This window comes from Manis pentadactyla, chromosome 3 (genome assembly GCF_030020395.1).
Source record: "Manis pentadactyla isolate mManPen7 chromosome 3, mManPen7.hap1, whole genome shotgun sequence".
Lineage (NCBI taxonomy): Eukaryota > Metazoa > Chordata > Mammalia > Pholidota > Manidae > Manis > Manis pentadactyla.
The window spans coordinates 169,199,238-169,220,846 of NC_080021.1; the positions used below are offsets into that span (position 1 = coordinate 169,199,238).

Consider the following 21,609-nt stretch of genomic DNA (forward strand, 5'->3'; position numbering starts at 1 on the left):
TAATTTCACCTTTCAGACTGCCCAGGGTCTATAAACATGGTTCTATGATTTATTTAAAAACCTCTCATTAAAATTTAATTGTAGTTGATTTTTCTTTTAAAGGCTTTTTTTAACAAAAAAGAAAATTTTGCTACTTTCATATTCCTGAAAATTTCGTAAAACAATGAGTTTCCATCTTGTTTAACTGAAAAAATAACATTGGATATACAATAAAAATTAATATTAATTAGTTTCTCTTGGTATTATTGAATACATTCTTGTATTTAGCATTGCTGCAGCTGCTAAGGCAGTAAAAAAGAAATATAATTGATCCATCTAACACATTAAAAAATACTCGTATATCCTAACCTGGCACAGTAAGGATAAAAAGAGTTTCCTGAGATGAAAAAAAGACAGAGCCGAAGAGCTGCAAGCCAGTTGTAGAAACAGGGGATACTTATACTGGGCATTGGAATAGTGTATTATATTGAATGTTATAGGTAAAATAAATTTTACTGCTTGTTCATTCACTCATCAGTCACCTATTAAATGCATACTATAGTAATTTTTTAAACTCAGTGTTCTGCATTGTATCTGTTCATTATAACCTGTTGACAAAGGAGCTGTGTATTTTAACCATACCTCATATGCCCTTTGTCCTTGGTTTCTCAGACAGTGTTTCTATGAGAAGAATATAGAATTCAACTTATATTACCTTGTATTATATTCTTAGAATTCAATGCATCAATAACTAATAGAAATAAATTCTATATGGGGAATATTATGCTTTTATTCAATTAACAATTTCTATTTTATGTGTAACTTCTAAACAATGTGTTTTTCAAATTCCAACTGCTGTATAAATTTAAAATTTTACCTTTCCTTTTATTTCTTTTAATAAAAGAAATAAAACAAATCTCAAATTTTTGAACACAGGGCCACTGTGAGATGGTTCTTTATGGTTTAGAAAACCACTGATAGATCACCCCTAAGTCCATGTTGCTTCATAGTGTTGAACTATACATATCCTTAGAATTATAAAACATTTTTCTATTGGATAAAACTAGCCAAATATGCTTGTGATGTAAAGACAAGATTTAAGTTAACTCCAGTGACAAAGGCTTTTAAAATGTAAAATGTAGAATAGCATACTACTGAATTAAAATTCTCTTCATGTGTCATTTTACATGGATAGTATCATAAGACAAGTAATGACAGATTAGGACCTGCCTAGCAGAGGGAAAACTAAATTACATGACTTTTATTAAGGTATAAATAAACCTATTAACCATTATCTGAAATACCAATTAGTAGAAAGCACACTGACAATTTTATTTATCAACATTAAACACAATTATTAATTACAGACCTGATGAATCTAGAAGTAAGCAGTCATGTTGGATATGCTGGGACCTTAAGTCCATTCTACGAGAAGGATGATTACCGAAATCCTGTGGGGAAATAAGTAATTGTAGTTGTAAAATTTTAATTGCTTTGGAATAGGCAAATTAAATTTTCTTGTCTGAGAATATAAATAGTATAACATTAAGGTAGCAAGCTTCAGTAGTTGTAAATAGGAAATGACTTTATGCTAGGTTTTAAGAGGAAGAAAAAAGTGATGTATTTTTTGTGTCATAGTGTTCAGTATGAATGACATATTCTAATGAATGCAGATTTTCTTTAGATATGTTGTTTAGTAGGTGAGCTATTTTCTGCATTCCTTTCTTTGTAGTGGAAATTTATGTGGGAGTGGACTTTGTGAATGAATTAATGCAGGTGAATGGAAATAGTATAATTGAGAAAATAATTTCATTGTGTTGTGATTGGCAGTGTTGTAAAATGAACAAGAAACAATTTACATTTTTCTGTCTTTTTTTCTTTCTTTGAAGATCCAAATTCCAGAATTTGTGGACATTTACTCATTGGTGCAGCCAAGAATTCTTTTGCAAAACTCATGGATAAAATTAGTTTGGCAATGGACAGTATACCTTTACATAGTAGCAGGAGTATTACATACATAGCAAAAGATTCCCTGGTTCGAAGGTTGGCCCGTGGACTTCATAAAGTAAATACACTGGCTCTGAAATACGGTCTTCGTGGCCATGTGCCCATTTTGGTATGTATGCAGTTTCATTAAACAGTGACTTTAGGACTTGTCAGACTTATTTGTAGTTTAAGTTAGTTGTATGTGAATGTATCTAGATTTCCTTTAGGTTTCACATACCTTTTAATGCAATAAATAATAGCACTTCCAATTAAGTGTTCAAAATACCAAAATACAAAAATTCCGGTGTGAAATCTAAATTTACTGTTCTCTGTAAGTAGAACAAAATTGTATGAGACAAAAACAAATGTCATTTCCATTTTCTAGCCATCTAGGTCATTTCTTTTCTCCAGTTATTCATTTCATATAAGTCAAATTATAGGTCACATAGAAAATAGAGCTTTCACCTCTTAGTTTTAGTAATAGCTGGTATTGTTCTCTGTATAATTTGTTACATTTAAGTTGGTAAAGGAGTCATTGCTATTGATTTATTAGTAAATCTGTAGTTACTGATTGTAAAATTCCTCTTGATTAACAGAGAAGCACAGCATTATTGCAGAAGCAAATACTTGGGTTTACACAAAGACTGCATGCGGCAGAAGTGGAGCGCCGCTCCTTGCGCTTAGAGGTCACAGAATTCAAACGAAATGTGAATGAAATGAAAAAGGAGCTTGACAAAGCCCAGGGCCTCCAAATGCAATTAAATGAATTTAAGCAGTCTGTAAGTATATATGATTTAAAATGCTATGGCTGTGGAGAGCTCTCCTCTGAGATGCATATGTTTTCTTTAAATTTTTCTTTTAACCCGTTATTATGTTTGTTTTTTCAAATAATTCAAAGTTCCATTAATAGGGTTTTTCTTCAGAAAACTTCCCTTCTAAAATCCCCCCACAATATGTATTATATACTTTAAAGTTATTAAGAGACTAGACGTTAAATGTTCTCACCATAAAAAACAAATGGTAATTATATGACATGAAGGAGAGATTAGCTGATGCTATGGTGGTAAATCTTAATTCCATATATAAGTGTTTCAAATCAACACATACACCTTAAACTCATGTTTTAAATTTAAACTTAAAATTGACAGTGTTATATGTCAATTATAGCTAAAAAATAATGTTATGCCAGATGCTTAAAGGAGCACTGATTCTGTGTCAGCAGAATTCACAACCTTGTTAAAATGTATGCTGTGACTGAAAGTGTAAAAAAGATTGTTATAGTTAGGTTAGAATAACTGCTTTAGCAAGCAAATCCTCAAATGTATAATGAAAAATAAAAATGCCCCCAAATGAGGAACCTGATGTTTGGAGTAGGGGGTGGAATTTCCTGTCTTCCCTTTTGATATTGAATATTTTTTAGTAAGTTGAGTTATTTGGTATGAAATTAGATTGCTCTTCCAAAGAAATATTCAATTTGTCTAACTTCCATCAAACATTTATATGTATTTTTAAGAAAGGAGAGGATAACTGAGAGAAGAAAGACTGTATGCTAAATAACATTAGATGAAGATTATAATGTGTAAATATGTGAAACACAATAAATTGGAGATATCCACATATTCTTTTTGCAACTGGGTTAGTTGTTATTGCTGTTTTTAATATGGATAAAGGAATATAGAAATAAAAGATTAGCCTAAAACCTCAAAACTGTATACAACTGATGACAGGTAACATAAATATGAATATGAAATTCATTTCTTAAACCTAGCAGAATGCTAATTTTAGTACCCCCTTCTTTGGGAAACCTGTTTGCAAGTCGAAATTCAGTTTAAATGTACTTTTAAATGGTTAATTTGGAATTTGCAGTTTTAATTGTGGAAACAGAGACAGTAGCAAATAGCAGTTTAGTTATGAATCCTAACATAGTTTAAATTGCTAGTGTTAATTATCATTTCAAATAGCTATACATTCAAAGGGCAGAAACCTCCTGTAAATCAGGCTGGTCAAGCAATTGTGAATTACCCTTCTGCTTGGAGGTAAGTAATAGTTTTCTTAAGAGCAAATGTCTAATGACAACAGTCTTTTCTTCATTTTCTTAGTTTTTTGTTCAGAGAAGGTAAAATTTTGTTCAGAGCTGCTTCAACATTTTTTTTCTTATTATCCCAGTAATACATGTTATCCATAAATAAAGATACAAAAAAGTATAAAAAAGGAAACTCAAATCAATCTGATCATACCACCTATAGCCAATCACTGTTGAAGTATGGATGAATTTTGTTCCCCTTGTTTTTCTTTGTGTATATGTGCATATGCATGCCCTTATGCACAGTTGTAGTTTGGAATGGTTTTGCACATACAAATTACAATAGATAAAAAACCAGTTTCTTAAAGCATTGTAGACATTTTCTTGTCACTTACAATTAATTTAATTTTAGGTAAAAGAATTCTATGCTATCATACAGATATATCAAAATTTATTTGATTATTCCCCTATTAAGAGATGTTCAGTTTTTCCAAAATTTTTTTTGCCATTTTACTTAAATCATAAAGAGCATAAACAGCTTTTAAAAGCCACTTCTTTTGGAGTATGTGTCTGCCTCCTTTTGATTTGCTTTCAGTTGTGTATAGTAACTAAATTTAGGAATTTGAGGTGGTATGCCAAAATGGAAAGAGACACTCATTGATGCAATTTGAGATTTAGAATATAGCAGTTATATTTAGGTTTAGATAGTAGTGGCTTTCCTAAAGATTAGAATATTGTGTTTTTGTTCCCTGGAATATGTATGAATAATTCTTGATATTCTACACAATATAATTTCCTAGTCCCCAATTAAGTATTAGGAAAGAAGTTAACATCTTATCTTTGATTAGTTTGGAAGTAGGACATAATTTGTAGAATCTAGAGAGAAGTTTGCAGTTTGAAGAAAAGCTGCTGGAAGGTGACAGAATCTTCTTGTAAGGACTTTGGTTGAATACCTTGCTTGGCAGCGAACACTCTGAATATGTTTCAGGAAATGTTAAGTGTGAATTACTTCCATTGAAATAGAGAGAAAAAAATAGGATCAATTGAAGTAATAATTGATAGAATGAGATATGTAATTTTTGTATTTCAACATATAATTGTAAGGTATAAAGTTATAAAGTGATGATTTCTAACATTAAATTACCATATTGACCATGTATCAAGCACTGACCACAAGAACTTTAGAGTGATGATTCATTTATTCTCTCATACTAATAACAATTCAATACTATTAATATCCTTATTTACACATGAGGAATATGGAACACAGAGCAGCTAAGCAACTTGCCCAAAGTGGAAATAACATGATTTGAACCTGGGTAGTCTGGCTCCAAAATTCATACTTTTAACTACTTTACTATAGTGGTTAATGTCCCTATCTAGTTATATTAATAAAGGATTGTTTTATCAAAACAAAATAAATGGAAAAAATGGGGCTATTTTCCTCTAAAAAATTGGGGAGTGTGTCTGCAATCATCATCTTTCACTGATTTCAGTCAGAATATGTAGGAGGAAAATAAAATAGTTTCTTTATAGTTGGGCTAAAATTGTAACATAAAGGGAAACATCCTAACTGGCAAAAGCTATTCGGTATACTTTCATTGTTTTGGAATACCACGGTCATCTACTGGCAGTTTTTCTTCAACAGCTAGCTCCCACGATTTTGTTTTTGGTTTGTTAGCGCCTTACAACTGCTTTCACACTCCATCTCCTTCTCATTCCCTGTTGCTAAACTTGTTTGATCCTATTTACTTGTAGAATTATGAACAGAATTGAGCCAGTCTCTGGGAGGAATAGACAGACAAGAGAGAAGCTAAAATTAGCCAAGTTTTTAGTTGAAGGAGAAATAGTGGATGACAGAAGAAGTCCTGCAGAATCATGGGAATCTTGATTTATAGAGGTTAAGTGGATTGCAAAGGACGGAATGATCTGATGTCAAGGAGTGATAATTTAAAGCTACATAAGTAAAACGTAGAAGTACAAAAATATATTCATAAGACTCGGGAAGGGTGCTCTGGTATCAGGGAATAGAGGGATCTTAGGAAGTTGAAATGGAGCAGGTGGAGTGCCAAGAGGAAGTTTTTCGAGTGATAGTTTGAAAGTGGAGGGTTTAGTTGTAATAGGACAATATGGAGAGTGAGGCAGCTGTTTAGAGAGTAAAAAGATAAGTGTTCCCTAATTGAAACACTATGCAAGTATCAGTGATGTGTTAAACACACCTTTACTAGATGTGAGACAATGAGGCAACTTTCCTGTGGGCCTTGTGGTCATTCTTATTTCTTTGTATTAACTTAGGAAGTCATTGGCATCTATTTTTTTTTTTCTTTTTTACATTGAAATAAATTTATTTGTTGTTCACCTGAAATTGACTGGGCATTTTTATTTTTATTTTGGTATCATTAATCTACAATTACATGAAGGACATTATGTTTACTAGGCTCCCCCCTTCACCAAGTCCCCCCCACATCCCCATTCACAGTCACTGTCCATCAACATAGTAAGATGCTGTAAAATCACTACTTGTCTTCTCTGTGTTGCACAGCCCTCCCCGTGCCCCCCAACACTATACATTCTAATTGTAAGGCCCCCTTTCTTTTCTTCCCGCCCTTATCCCTCCCTTCCCAACTGTCCTCCACAGTCCCTTTCCCTTTGGTAACTATTAGTCCATTCTTGGGTTCTGTGCTTCTGCTACTGTTTTGTTCCTTCAGTTTTCTTTTGTTCTTATACTCCACATATGAGTGAGATCATTTGGTACTTGTCTTTCTCCGCCTGGCTTATATCACTGAGCATAATACCCTCTAGCTTCATCCATTTTGTTGTGAATGGTAGGATTTGTTTTTTTCGTACGGCTGAATAATATTCCATTGTGTATATGTACCACATCTTCTTTATCCATTCATCTACTGATGGACATTCAGGTTGCTTCCATATCTTGGCTATTGTAAATAGTGCTGCAATAAACATAGGGGTGCATCTGTCTTTTTCAAGCTGGAGTGCTGCATTCTTAGGGTAAATTCCTAGGAGTGGAATTCCTGGGTCAAATGGTAAGTCTATTTTGAGCATTTTGAGGAACCTCCATACTGCTTTCCACAATGGTTGAACTAATTTACATTCCCACCAGCAGTGTAGGAGGGTTCCCCTTTCTCCACAACCTCTCTAACATTTGTTCTTTGTCTTTTGGATGGTAGCCGTCCTTACTGGTGTGAGATGATATCTCATTGTGGTTTTAATTTGCATTTCTCTGATGACAAGTGATGTGGAACATCTTTTCATGTGTCTGTTGGCCATCTGAATTCTTCTTTAGAGCACTGTCTATTCAGCTCCTCTGCCCATTTTTAAATTGGATTATTTGCTTTTTGTTTGTTGAGGTGTGTGAGCTCTTTATATATTTTGGATGTCAACCCTTTATCGGATCTGTCATTTTCGAATATATTCTCCCATACTGTAGGATACCTTTTTGTTCTATTGATGGTGTCCTTTGCTGTACAGAAGCTTTTCAGCTTGATATAGTCCCATTTGTACATTTTTGCATTTGTTTCCCTTGCCCTGGGAGATATGTTCAAGAAGAGGTCACTCATGTTTATGTCTAAGAGATTTTTGCCTATTTTTTTTCTAAGAGTTTTATGATTTCATGACTTACATTCAAGTCTTTGATCCATTTCGAATTTACTTTTGTGTATAGGGTTAGACAGTGATCCAGTTTCCTTCTCTTACATGTAGCTGTCCAGTTTTGCCAGCACCATCTGTTGAAGAGACTGTCATTTCCCCATTGTATGTCCATGGCCCCTTTATTGAATATTAGTTGACCATATATGTTTGGGTTAATGTTTGGAGTCTCTATTCTGTTCCATTGGTCTGTGGCTCTGTTCTTGTGCCAGTAACAAATTGTCTTGATTACTGTGGCTTTGTAGTAGAGCTTGAAGTTGGGGAGTGAGATCCCCCCAACTTTATTCTTCCTTCTCAGGATTGCTTTGGCTATTTGGGGTCTTTGGTGTTTCCATATGAATTTTTGAACTATTTGTTCCAGTTCATTGAAGAAAGCTGTTGGTAATTTGATAGGGATTGCGTTGAGTCTGTATATTGCTTTGGGCAGGTTGGCTGTTTTGATGATATTAATTCTTCCTAGCCAAGAGCATGGGATGAGTTTCCATTTGTTAGTGACCTCTTTAATTTCTCTTAAGAGTGTCTTATAGTTTTCAGGGTATAGGTCTTTCACTTCCTTGGTTAGGTTTATTCCTAGGTATTTTATTCTTTTTGATGCGATTGTGAATGAAATTGTCTTCCTGATTTCTCTATTAGATTGTTGTTAGTGTATAGGAAAGCCACAGATTTCTGTGTGTTAATTTTGTATCCTGCAACTTTGCTGAATTCTGATATTAGCTCTAGTAGTTGCGGAGTGGAGTCTTTAAGGTTTTTTTATGTACAATATCATGTCATCTGCAAATAGTGACAGTTTAACTTCTTCTTTACCAATCTGGATTCCTTGTATTTCTTTGTTTTGTCTAATTGCCGTGGCTAGGACCTCCAGTACTATGTTGAATAACAGTGGGGATAGTGAGCATTCCTGTCTTGTTCCCGATCGCAGAGGAAAAGCTTTCAGCTTCTCACTGTTCAGTATGATGTTGGCTTTGGGCTTATCATATATGGCCTTTATTATGTTGAGATACTTGTCCTCTATTCCCATTTTGTTGAGAGTTTTATCATGAATGGATGTGGAATTTTATCGAATGCTTTTTCAGCATCTATGGAGATGATCATGTGGTTTTTGTCTTTCTTTTTGTTGTTGTGGTGGATGATGTTGATGGGTTTTCGAATGTTGTACCATCCTTGCATCCCTGGGATGAATCCCACTTGGTCATGGTGTATGACCCTCTTGATATATTTTTGAATTCGGTTTGCTAGTATTTTGTTGAGTATTTTTGCATCTATGTTCATCAGGGATATTGGTCTGTAGTTTTCTTTTTTGGTGGGGTCTTTGCCTGGTTTTGGTAATAGGGTGATTTTGGCTTCATAGAATGAGTTTGGGAGTATTCCCTCCTCTTCTATTTTTTAGAAAACTTTAAGAAGAATGGGTATTATGTCTTCTCTATATGTCTGATAAAATTCCGAGGTAAATCTATCTGAGCCGGGGTTTTGTTCTTTGGTAGTTTTTTGATTACCGCTTCAATTTCGTTGCTGGTAATTGGTCTGTTTAGATTTTCTGTTTCTTTCTGTGTCAGTCCTGGAAGGTTGTATTTTTCTAGGAAGTTGTCCATTTCTCCTAGGGTTTCCAGCTTGTTAGCATATAGGTTTTCATAGTATTCTCTAATAATTCTTGGTATTTCTCTGGGGTCCGTCATGATTTTTCCATTCTCATTTCTGATTCTGTTGATTTGTGTTGACTCTCTTTTCCTCTTAATAAGACTGGCTAGAGGCTTATCTATTTTGTTTATTTTCTCGAAGAACCAGCTCTTGGTTTCATTGATTTTTTTCTATTGTTTTATTCTTCTCAATTTTATTTATTTCTTCTCCGATCTTTATTCTGTCCCTCCTTCTGCTGACCTTAGGCCTCATTTGTTCTTCTTTTTCCAATTTCGATAATTGTGACATTAGTCCATTCATTTGGGATTGTTCTTCCTTCTTTAAATATGCCTGGATTGCTATATACTTTCCTCTTAAGACTGCTTTTGCTGTCTCCCACAGTAGTTGGGGCTTTGTGTTGTTGTTGTTTGTTTCCATATATTGCTGGATCTCCATTTTGATTTTGTCATCGATCCATTGATTATTTAGGAGCGTGTTGTTAAGCCTCCATGTGTTTGTGAGCCTCTTTGTTTTCTTTGTACAGTTTATTTCTAGTTTTATGCCTTTGTGGTCTGAAAAGTTGGTTGGTAGGATTTCAATCTTTTGGAATTTTCTGAGGCTCTTTTTGTGGCCTAGTATGTGGTCTATTCTGGAGAATGTTCCATGTGCACTTGAGAAGAATGTGTATCCTGTTGCTTTTGGATATAGAGTTCTGTAGATGTCTATTAGGTCCATCTGTTCTAGTGTGTTTTTCAGTGCCTCTGTGTCCTTACTTACTTTCTGTCTGGTGGATCTGTTCTTTGGAGTGAGTGGTGTGTTGAAGTCTCCCAGAATGAATGCATTGTAATCTATTTCCTCCTTTAATTCTGTTAGTATTTGTTTCACATATGTCGGTGCTCCTGTATTGGGTGCATATATATTTATAATGGTTATATCCTCTTGTTGGACTGAACCCTTTATCATTATGTAATGTCCTTCTTTGTCTTTTTATTTTTTTTTAATAATTATTTTTTTATTGAAGGGTAGTTGACGCACAGTATTACATTACATTAGTTTCAAGTGTACAACACAGTGGTAGAACATTTATATACATAATTCTAGGTTCCAGCTATCACCCTACCAAGCTGTTACATTATCTTGACTATATTCCTTATGCTATACATTACATCCCGGTTACTTATTTATTTTACCATTGGAAGTCTGTCCTTTTTTTTTTTTTTTTGTGAGGGCATCTCTCATATTTATTGATCAAATGATTGTTAACGACAATAAAATTCTGTATAGGGGAGTCAATGCTCAATGCACAATCATTAATCCACCCCAAGCCTAATTTTCGTCAGTCTCCAATCTTCTGAGGCATAACAAACAAGTTCTTACATGGAGAACAAATTCTTACATAATGAATAAGTTACATAGTGAACAGTACAAGGGCAGTCATCACAGAAACTTTCAGTTTTGCTCATGCATTATGAACTCTAAACAGTCAGTTCAAATATGAATACTCATTTGATTTTTATACTTGATTTATGTGTGGATACTACATTTCTCTCTTTATTATTATTATTTTTAATAAAATGCTGAAGTGGTAGGTAGATACAAGATAAAGGTAGAAAACATAGTTTAGTGTTGTAAGAGAGCAAATGTAGATGATCAGGTGTGTGCCTGTAGACTATGTGTTAATCCAAGCTAGACCAGGGCAATAAAACATCCACGTATGCAGAAGATTTCTCTCAGAACAGGGGGGGTGAGGTTCTAAGCCTCACCTCTGTTGATCCCCAATTTCTCACCTGATGGCCCCCCTGCGACTGTGCCTGTCTTAGGTTGTTCCTCCCTTGAGGAATCTTACCCGTCTCTGGCTAACCAGTCATCTTCCGGGGCCATACAGGGAAATGTGAAGTTGGTAAGTGAGAGGGAAGCCTTATTGTTTGAAAAGGTTAGCTTTTTACATCTTTGCATATTTATGCCCTGTGGCTTCTATGCCCAGCATTTGTCTTGAGGTATCTTTACCACTTGGAAGAATTATGATACTCGATAAATTTGATATGAGGCACGAATTCTATTTAAGGGTTGTAATTAGGAAGGAAGAAGAAAAGCTGTAGAAGTAGCAGGCGGCAGAAAACATGGGAAGATTGATTATTTCTTTGGCATATCTTCTTGTAGAGTACTTCAGCATGAATAGGTTTTAAGCTACTACTTAAATTGCGCACACACATTAACATAATAGGAGTATAGTTACATAACCAAAGCATATCTGTAATTACCAGCCATCTCCGGTGAAACCAAGAAAACCAGTTAGGCACCTTAGGCATTTGTGAAAACTTATCTATGATATGGTGGATATTGTCCAACTGAACTTGAACAGTCTGAGAGAAATCAGACAAATTAAAACAACCCATTCCTGGGGACTGTTCACATGCCATATGTTCTTTTAACAGTAAATAGTCTGTAGTTGTAAGACTTTGGAGCACTACAATTTGCACTTCTCCAAATTCTTGGTTGAGTTCCAACAGTATAGATCCAGTCAAATTTGTTGTTTTACTGTATGCACAGGCCAGTTTAGATATCTCCTTCCTCATTCCCATGGCAAGTCCAGGAACGGGTGGGATGAGTGCATCTACAGCTGTAGCAGTGCGTGGATCTTTGTTGGGGTTTTTTGATGATCATCTTCTGGCATGAGTCTTCCAGAGAGTGCTGATGTTGGAAGTTCTTTTTCATATCGTATCTTAGTTCATTTTTGGGGTAGCCCAATTAGGCTTTGATCCTCTGTATAAACACAAACAGACCCTTTGCCTACACTTTTATATGCCCTTTATACCCTTGTGTAGAACTCATTGGAGGTTACCACACAGGAACTGCCCTTTTTTTTTTTCTTTGTTTTTGGTATCACTAATCTACACTTACATGACGAATATTATGCTTACTAGGCTCTCCCCTATACCAGGTCTCCCCTATAAACCCCTTTACAGTCATTGTCCATCAGCATAGCAAAATGTTGTAGAATCACTACTTGCCTTCTCTGTGTTGTACAGCCCTCCCTTTTCTCCTACCCCCCCTTGCATGTTAATCTTAATACCCCCCTACTTCTCCCCCCCTTATCCCTCCCTACCCATCCATCCTCCCCAGTCCCTTTCCCTTTGGTACCTGTTAGTCCATTCTTGAGTTCTGTGATTCTGCTGCTGTTTTGTTCCTTCAGTTTTTCCTTTGTTCTTATATTCCACAGATAAGTGAAATCATTTGGTATTTCTCTTTCTCCGCTTGGCTTGTTTCACTGAGCGTAATACCCTCCAGCTCCATCCATGTTGCTGCAAATGATTGGATTTGCCCTTTTCTTATGGCTGAGTAGTATTCCATTGTGTATATGTACCACATCTTCTTTATCCATTCATCTATTGATGGACATTTAGGTTGCTTCCAATTCTTGGCTATTGTAAATAGTGCTGCAATAAACATAGGGGTGCATCTGTCTTTCTCAAACTTGATTGCTGCGTTCTTAGGGTAAATTCCTAGGAGTGCAATTCCTGGGTCAAATGGTAAGTCTGTTTTGAGCATTTTGATGTACCTCCATACTGCTTTCCACAATGGTTGAACTAACTTACATTCCCACCAGCAGTGTAGGAGGGTTCCCCTTTCTCCACAGCCTCGCCAACATTTGTTGTTGTTTGTCTTTTGGATGGCAGCTATCCTTACTGGTGTGAGGTGATACCTCATTGTAGTTTTAATTTGCATTTCTCTGATAATTAGCGATGTGGAGCATCTTTTCATGTGTCTGTTGGCCATCTGTATTTCTTTTTTGGAGAACTGTCTGTTCAGTTCCTCTGCCCATTTTTTAATTGGGTTATTTGTTTTTTGTTCGTTGAGGCGTGTGAGCTCCTTATATATTCTGGACGTCAAGCCTTTATCGGATGTGTCATTTTCAAATATATTCTCCCATACTGTAGGGATCCTTCTTGTTCTATTGATGGTGTCTTTTGCTGTACAGAAGCTTTTCAGCTTAATATAGTCCCACTTATTCATTTTTGCTGTTGTTTTCCTTGCCCGGGGAGATATGTTCAAGAAGAGGTCACTCATGTTTATGTCTAAGAGGTTTTTGCCTATGTTTTCTTCCAAGAGTTTAATGGTTTCATGGCTTACATTCAGGTCTTTGATCCATTTTGAGTTTACTTTTGTATATGGGGTTAGACAATGGTCCAGTTTCATTCTCCTACATGTAGCTGTCCAGTTTTGCCAGCACCACCTGTTGAAGAGACTGTCATTTCGCCATTGTATGTCCATGGCTCCTTTATCAAATATTAATTGACCATATATGTCTGGGTTAATGTCTGGATTCTCTAGTCTGTTCCATTGGTCTGTGGCTCTGCTCTTGTGCCAGTACCAAATTGTCTTGATTACTATGGCTTTATAGTAGAGCTTGAAGTTGGGGAGTGAGATCCCCCCTACTTTATTCTTCTTTCTCAGAATTGCTTTGGCTATTCGGGGTCTTTTGTGTTTCCATATGAATTTTTGAATTATTTGTTCCAGTTCATTGAAGAATGTTGCTGGTAGTTTCATAGGGATTGCATCAAATCTGTATATTGCTTTGGGCAGGATGGCCATTTTGACGATATTAATTCTTCCTAGCCACGAGCATGGGATGAGTTTCCATCTGTTAGTGTCCCCTTTAATTTCTCTTAAGAGTGACTTGTAGTTTTCAGAGTATAAGTCTTTCACTTCTTTGGTTAGGTTTATTCCTAGGTATTTTATTTTTTTTGATGCAATTGTGAATGGAGTTGTTTTCCTGATTTCTCTTTCTCTTCTTTGTCTTTTGTTACTTTCTTTATTTTGAAGTCTATTTTGTCTGATACTATTATTGCAACACCTGCTTTTTTTCTCTCTGTTGTTTGCATGAAATATCTTTTTCCATCCCTTGACTTTAAGTCTGTGCATGTCTTTGGGTTTGAGGTGAGTCTCTTGTAAGCAGCGTATGGATGGGTCTTGCTTTTTTATCCATTCTATTACTGTGTGTCTTTTGATTGGTGCATTAAGTCCATTTACATTTAGGGTGATTATTGAAAGGTATGTACTTATTGCCATTGCAGGCTTTAAGTTTGTGTTTACCAAAGTTTCAAGGTTAGCTTCTTTACTATCTTCCTGTCTAACTGAACTCGCTTTTTGAGCTATTATAAACACGGTCTGATGATTCTTTATTTCTCTCCCTTCTTATTCCTCCTCCTCCCTTCTTCATATGTTGGGTGTTTTGTTCTGTGCTCTTTTTAGGAGTGCTCCCATCTAGAGCAGTCCCTGTAAGATGCCCTGTAGAGGTGGTTTGTGGGAGGCAAATTCCCTCAACTTTTGCTTGTCTGGGAATTGTTTAATTCCTCCTTCATATTTAATTGATAATCTTGCTGGATACAGTAATCTTGGTTCGAGGCTCTTCTGTTTCATTGCATTAACTATATCATGCCATTCTCTTCTTGCCTGTAGGGATTCTGTTGAGAAGTCTGATGATAGCCTGATGGGTTTTCCTTTGTAGGTGACCTTTTTTTTCTCTCTGGCTTCCTTTAATACTTTGTCCCTGTCTTTGATCTTTGCCATTTCAATTATTATGTGTCTTGGTGTTGCCCTCCTTGGATCCCTTGTCATGGGAGTTCTGTGTACCTCTGTGGTCTGAGAGGCCATTTCCTCCCTTAGTTTGGGGTAGTTTTCAGCAATTATTTCTTCAAAGACACTTTCTATCCCTTTTTCTCACTCTTCTTCTTCTGGCACCCCTATAATGTGGATATTGTTCCATTTCGATTGGTCACTCAGTTCTCTTAAAATTCTTTCATTCCTGCAGATCCTTTCATCTCTCTCTGCATCAGCTTCTCTGCATTCCTGTTCTCTGTTTTCTAGTCCATTAATGGTCTCTTGCATCTCGTCCATTCTGTTTTGAAGTCCTTCGAGAGCTTATTTTATTTCTGTATTCTCCCACCTTAGTTCTTGCATATTTCTCTGGAAGTCCATCAGCATGGTTATGACTTTTGTTTTGAATTCTTTTTCAGGAAGACTGGTTAAATCTATCTCCCCAGGTTCCTTCTCAGGGGAAGATGTAGCAGATGTCGAAGCTGTCTGGGTTAGTCTTGTCTGGATCAAATTTTTTTGCCTTTTCATGTTGATAGGTGCAATGGTGAGCTATTGACTTTCTGTCAGCTGGGAGAGCCAAGTCTTTCCACTTGCTCCTGGCCTTTCTTTACTGGGACAGCTGCGACCCCTAGTGGCTTGTGTTGGGCAATTGCATGTAGACTAGGTCTCTGTATCTTGCCCGGCTGTTATGGAGGAAGCTCCCTTGCTTTGGGCGTGGCCAGCCTCAGGCTGCTGCTCTACTATGGCGGGGCCCCTGATGGGTAATGGACGGGGGGGCTGTTTGGCTGTTTACCTCCGTGAGGGGTCTCAGAGCTGTTGCCCAGGGGGTTAGTGTGCCCGGAGTTCCCTGGAATTTCCAGCCGCTGGACTGTGACCTGGGATGCTTCCGTCCAGCTGTGGTGTCCCTGTCCCTTTAAGACTTTCAAAAAGCACTCGCTTTTCTTTGTCACAGGGGCGCCGGCTTTGGGACCCGCTCCAAGGTCTTGCTGTCCTGTTTCCCTAGTTTCGAGCACTCCATGCATGCACTGTGTCTGTGCTCTTGTGCAGATGGCTAGGGCTGGGTGTTTAGCAGTCCTGGGCTCCCTCTCCCTCCCCACTCTGACTCCTCTCCTCCTGCCGGGAGCTGGAGTGTTGGGCCTCGGGTACCGCCGGGCTGCGGCTTGTATCTTACCCCTTTCACCAGGCGCTGGGTTCTCTCAGGTGTGGATGTAGTGTGGCTGTTGTCCTGTGTCTTCTGGTCTCTCTTTTAGGATTAGTTGTATTTGTTGTATTTTCAAAGATATATATGTTTTTGGGAGGAGATTCCCACTGTCCTACTCATGCCGCCATCTTGGCTCCGCCTCCATTGGCATCTATTTTTATGCTATACCTTTGCTGTTGTTTATTCTATTCTTTTAAAATTTAATCACTGTTGAGGAAGTCATTATATGCATGTTTTAAAATGCAAATAGTGCTAAAACAGTTGATTCTGAGTGGTAGCAGCTAAGGTACCAGGTGCTGAAGTAAAATTGAATGCTTATATGTTATGATATAGAAAAACCCAGTAACAAACTTATCCCCAAACTTAGTTCCAGTAAAGGTTTTCCTCTCAACATGAACTGCATGACTGCTATTGTTAGTCTACAAGGAAACTATAACTAAGCACATTTTTGTTTCATTTGTCAGAAAACTCAGAAATAAAGTCCACATTCAACTGCAATAATTTACATATTCCTAGGATCAATAGGATTTTTATTCTGCTCTTCCCTGCCCCTAGCTTTTAAAAGTTTAAGTGAATTCGCTTTATATTTGTGGTTAATTATATTGTCCACCTTAAATTCTTTTCAACAGTGGGAAAGTGATCAGTCTTACGTACACACACACACACACAGGGTGATTAAGTGGCCCGCATGGTTCTGTTTAGTTTTTCTTATGTATTTCTAAGGTTACCTTTGTATAATGAAAACATTCCTTTTCTTTGTACCTCAGGATGTCTCTTCCTGTTTGTTATAATTAATTTTCATTTGTTTAAATGTTTTGTATAGGAACTAATACAATTGTGTCCTGCCCTGCATGCCGCACCCCTTAAGATATGGCCTCTTCTAGAACTGTCATTAGTTATCCCAAAGCAGAGTGCTCTGCTCTCCAAAGCAGTTATGATACTGTATTGTATAGTCAGGTGCACAGGTGTATTGGTAGATGTTTTTATATGAATATTCTTTCATTCAGCAAATACCTACTGAGTGCAGGCATTCTTCTGTGTTTTGGGCGAACAAGTTAAATGAGTCCCTGACTGGCAGAGCTCACATCCTTAAATGTGTGGTTGGTGGCAGGGTGTGGGCAGACAATTAAAAAAAGTAAACAGTTATACTAGATGAATTTAGGTAAGGAAAATGTCTGTGAAGAGAATAAAAGAAGATGATATGATAGCGTGAGCAGTGGTGGGAGTCGAGGAGGTGTGGTCTGGTAAGGACTCTCTAGGGAGGGGATGTTTGTGAGGGAGACCTGATTGGTAATGCATACCAAACACAGACTTGTAGGTAATCACTTAAAAGCATAGGAACTTGTTAAAGGCTTTAATTCCCACAGTCATACTTTTAATACAAAAAACTGATGTGTCAAGATTTAAACTGAGCATTATAAGTTTATTTAGAAATTGAAATAATTTTCCTAAGGCTTAATTTTACTAAAAATGTTAACTTTGGAAGTATAGCTGTTGTGCTTTGAAAACCAAAGTGATTTTACCTTGACTTATGAAATTAAGAAAAACAAACTGTACTTTTGTCATTTATCAGACATTTAGGAATGTTTGTATTATACTCTGTATGTTAGCAATATAGTTCTGATGATTAGATGATACAACAATGCAGTTAGCTTATAACTAATTTTTCCCCCTTTTTTCAGAAATTGATCACCCATGAGAAGTTTGAAAGTGCCTGCCAAGAATTGAATAATGCATTACTTCGGGAGCAACAGGCACAAATGCTGTTGAATGAACAGGCACAGCAACTCCAGGAGCTAACTTACAGACTTGAATTGCATTCCAGTGAGGAAGCTGACAAAAACAAAACTCTTCGAGAAGCCGTTAAGGTGGGAAAGCATCCCTTGCACAATGGTTTCTTTCCTCTAGGTGTGGATCTTTGAAGGATCATGTGTATTGCCTGAATAGGGAACAGATCCCAAGATAGGAAATCTTATTCTGCAAGAGCTTATAAGGATGGAATGAAACATAGTTCTGGGACCACAGTTCCAAGTATGTGTTTATATGTATTGAAAATGTAAAAACAATTTTTACTTGCTAGTTGAAAACCAAGTGGAGAATTTTCTAGTAATAATTTTTCTATTTGTTTCATTTATCTTCCATGATTCTTAACTCTCTTCAGTTCTTTTCCTTGACTTGTTTTTAGCCCTCTGCAGATTGAAACTCCAAGTATCTTTTCGATTTTGAGAGTTTTTGGGTCTGGGTCTCTCTGAAATTTCCAGGTATATCTATGATTATTTCTTCAGGATAAATTCCTAGATGAGGAATTACAAGGTCAGAAGCCATATACATTTTAAAGTGTAAATATTAGTATTTGGCCTAAAGCAAATTAAAAAAAATTTTTAATTAAATTATTGATATACACTCTTATGAAGGTTTCACATGAAAAAACAATGTGGTTACTACATTTACCCATATTATCAAGTCCCCCCCACACACCCCAATGCATACACTGTCCATCAGTGCAGTAAGATGCCACAGATTCACTCTTTGCCTTCTCTGTGGTTTTCCCCGTGACCCCCTCACACCATGTGTACTAAACATAATACCCCTCTATCCCCTTCTCCCTCCCTCCCTATATACCCACCCTCCCACACCCTTCACCTTTGGTAACCACGAGTCCCTTCTTGGAGTCTGTGAGTCTGCTGCTATTTTGTTCCTTCAATTTTGCTTTGTTGTTATACTCCACAAATGAGAGAAATCATTTGGCACTTGTCTTTCTCTGCCTGGCTTATTTCACTGAGCATAATATTCTCCAGCTCCATCCATGTTGTTGCAAATGGTAGAAATTGTTTCTTTCTTATGGCTGAATAGTATTCCATTCTGTATATGTACCTTGTCTTCCTTATTCATTCATCTACTGATGGACACTTAGGTTGCTTCCATATATTGGCTATTGTAAATAGTGCTGCAATAAACATAGGGGTGCATATGTCTTTTTGAGTCTGAGAAGTTGAATTCTTTGGGTAAATTCCAAGGAGTGGGATTCCCAGGTCAAATGGTATTTTTATTTTTAGATTTTTGAGGAACCTGCATATTGCTTTCCACAATGGTTGAAGTAGCTTACATTCCCACCAGCAGTGTAAGAGGGTTCCCCTTTCTCCCCATCCTCACCAACATTTGTTGTTCTTAATCTTTTCAATGCTGGCCATCCTTTCTGGTGTGAGGTGATATCTCATTGTGGTTTTAATTTGCATTTCCCTGATGATTAGTGATGTGGAGCATCTTTTCATCTATCTGTTGGCCATCTGAATTTTCCTTTGGAGAATTGTCTCTTCATATCCTCTGCCATTTTTTAATTGGGTTGTTTGCTTTTTGGGTGTTGAGACATGTGATTTCTTTATATATTTTGAGGTTAATCCCTTATCAGATGTCATTTACAAATATATTCTCCCATACTGTAGGATGCCTTTTTGTTCTGTTGATGGTGTCCTTTGCTGTGCAGAAACTTTTTAGTTTGATGTAGTCCCATGTGTTCATTTTTGCTATTGTTTCCCTTGCTCGAGGAGATGTGTTCAGGAAGAAGTTGCTCATGCTTATATTCAGGAGATTTTTGCCTATGTTGTCTTCTAAGAGTTTTATGGTTTCATGACTTACATGCAGGTCTTTGATCCATTTTGAGTTTACTTTTGTGTATGGGGTTAAACAATAATCCAATTTCATTTTCTTGCATGTAGCTGTCCAGTTTTGCCAACACCACCTGTTGAAGAGGCTGTTATTTCCCCATTGTATGTCCATGGCTCCTTTATCATATATTAATTGACCATATATGCTTGGGTTTATATCAGGGCTCTCTATTCTACTCCACTGGTCTGTGGGTCTGTTCTTGTGCCAGTACCAAATTGGCTTGATTACTGTGGCTTTGTTAGTATATAGGGATGCAACAGATTTCTGCATATTAATTTTGTATTGTGCAACTTTGCTGAATTCAGATATTAGGTCTAGTAGTTTTGGAGTGGATTCTTTAGGGTTTTTATGTCCAATATCATGTCATCTGCAAACAGTCACAGTTTGACTTCTTCCTTGCTAATCTGAACACCTTTTATTTCTTTGTGTTGTTGGATTGCCGTGGATGGCTAGGACCTCCAATACTATGTTGAATAGAAGTGGGAAGAGTGGACATCCTTGTCTTGTTCCTGATCTTAAAGGAAAAGCTTTCAACTTCTTGCTTGCTGTTAAGTGTAATGTTAGCTGTGGATTTGTCATATATGGTCTTAATTATGTTGCGGTACTTGCCCTCTATACCCATTTTGTTAAGAGTTTTTATCATGAATGGATGTTGAATTTTGTCAAATGCTTTTTTGCATTTATGGAGATGATCATGTGGTTTTTGTCCTTTTTGTTGATGTGGTGGATGATGTTGATGGATTTTTGAATGTTGTCCCATCCTTGCATCCCTGAGATGAATCCCATTTGATCATGGTGTATGATCCTCTTGATGTATTTTTAAATTCAGTTTGCTAATATTTTGTTGAGTATTTTTGCATCTATGTTCATCAGGGATATTGGTCTGTAATTTTCTTTTTTTGTGGTATCTTTGCCTGGTTTTGGTATTAGAGTGATAACCTACAGCAAATTTTTACCAGTTACAGTCTATCCCCAAATGAGAATTTCTATCAAAGTGTTACTATTATAGATTTTCATTCTTGCTATTACTGTTTACAGAAGTTTGTAGATTTTATCAGTATGTCATTGTTACTCTTTTCTTCTTTGATGACTAGTCAAGTTAAACACTTTCATAGGTGTATTGGTCATTGATCAATGTTTTCATGCTTCATATCCTGTTATTAGATAATGCAATTAACCATGCTTTGAAAAAACACACAAGTGTCACATTGGAGTCATTTCTTTCTTTAACTTCCTATAGTTTGTATTTAAGCATAGTATCTTCCAGCAGATAAAAAGCTGTTCACATTAATTTGTTTAAAATGCCAGTAGCTTAAATATTGTTGTTAGGAGTGTAGAATTGTTTAATTACTATGTGTTTAATTAGGACTAGCAGGTGGTAATGTAAGTCAGTGGAAAAAGCACTGGCCTTGGAACAATTTTTTCCAAATTCAAATCCCAGTTTTGTCACTTGGGCAAATAACGAAACCTTTCTGAGCATAGTTTTTATTTTCTGCAAAATTAGGGATTATGAATACAGAAGTTACAGGATGTTTCTGAGAATTAAAATACTGTTTGAAAACCAAATATATGCTTGATGAATATTCTTTTGTGCTTTTCAGTAATATTTAAACAGCTGTTTTATGTATCCTTTGCATAACTTCTTTTAAAAAAATATATTCCTTCTTCTTTGTAAAAATAAAATAAGATCATGTACAGTAGATAAGGAAAATACATAAGAGAAAATGAATTACTCATAACATATTATCTGACAACAACCAGTTAACATTTTGGGGTTTTGTTTTTAATCACTTAAGCATACATAACATCTTTTATCATACTTTGGACTTGATGTTCATATTGGTCTTTATGATACAACTAGATTTTGGAAAAGACA

General features: G+C 36.4%; 1 protein-coding gene across 5 annotated transcripts in view; it reads left to right on the top strand.

Moving 5' to 3' along the window:
* Window positions 1–21,609, top strand: part of CCDC171 (coiled-coil domain containing 171) — a 369,406-nt gene that overhangs the window by 214,477 nt on the left and 133,320 nt on the right. For all 5 annotated transcript variants that reach the window (XM_057498705.1, XM_057498704.1, XM_057498703.1 and 2 more), the window contains 3 exons: window positions 1,869–2,095; window positions 2,562–2,744; window positions 17,750–17,935. In XM_057498705.1, coding sequence (XP_057354688.1) covers window positions 1,869–2,095; window positions 2,562–2,744; window positions 17,750–17,935 — 596 coding nt within the window. The remainder of the gene's footprint in view (window positions 1–1,868; window positions 2,096–2,561; window positions 2,745–17,749; window positions 17,936–21,609) is intronic.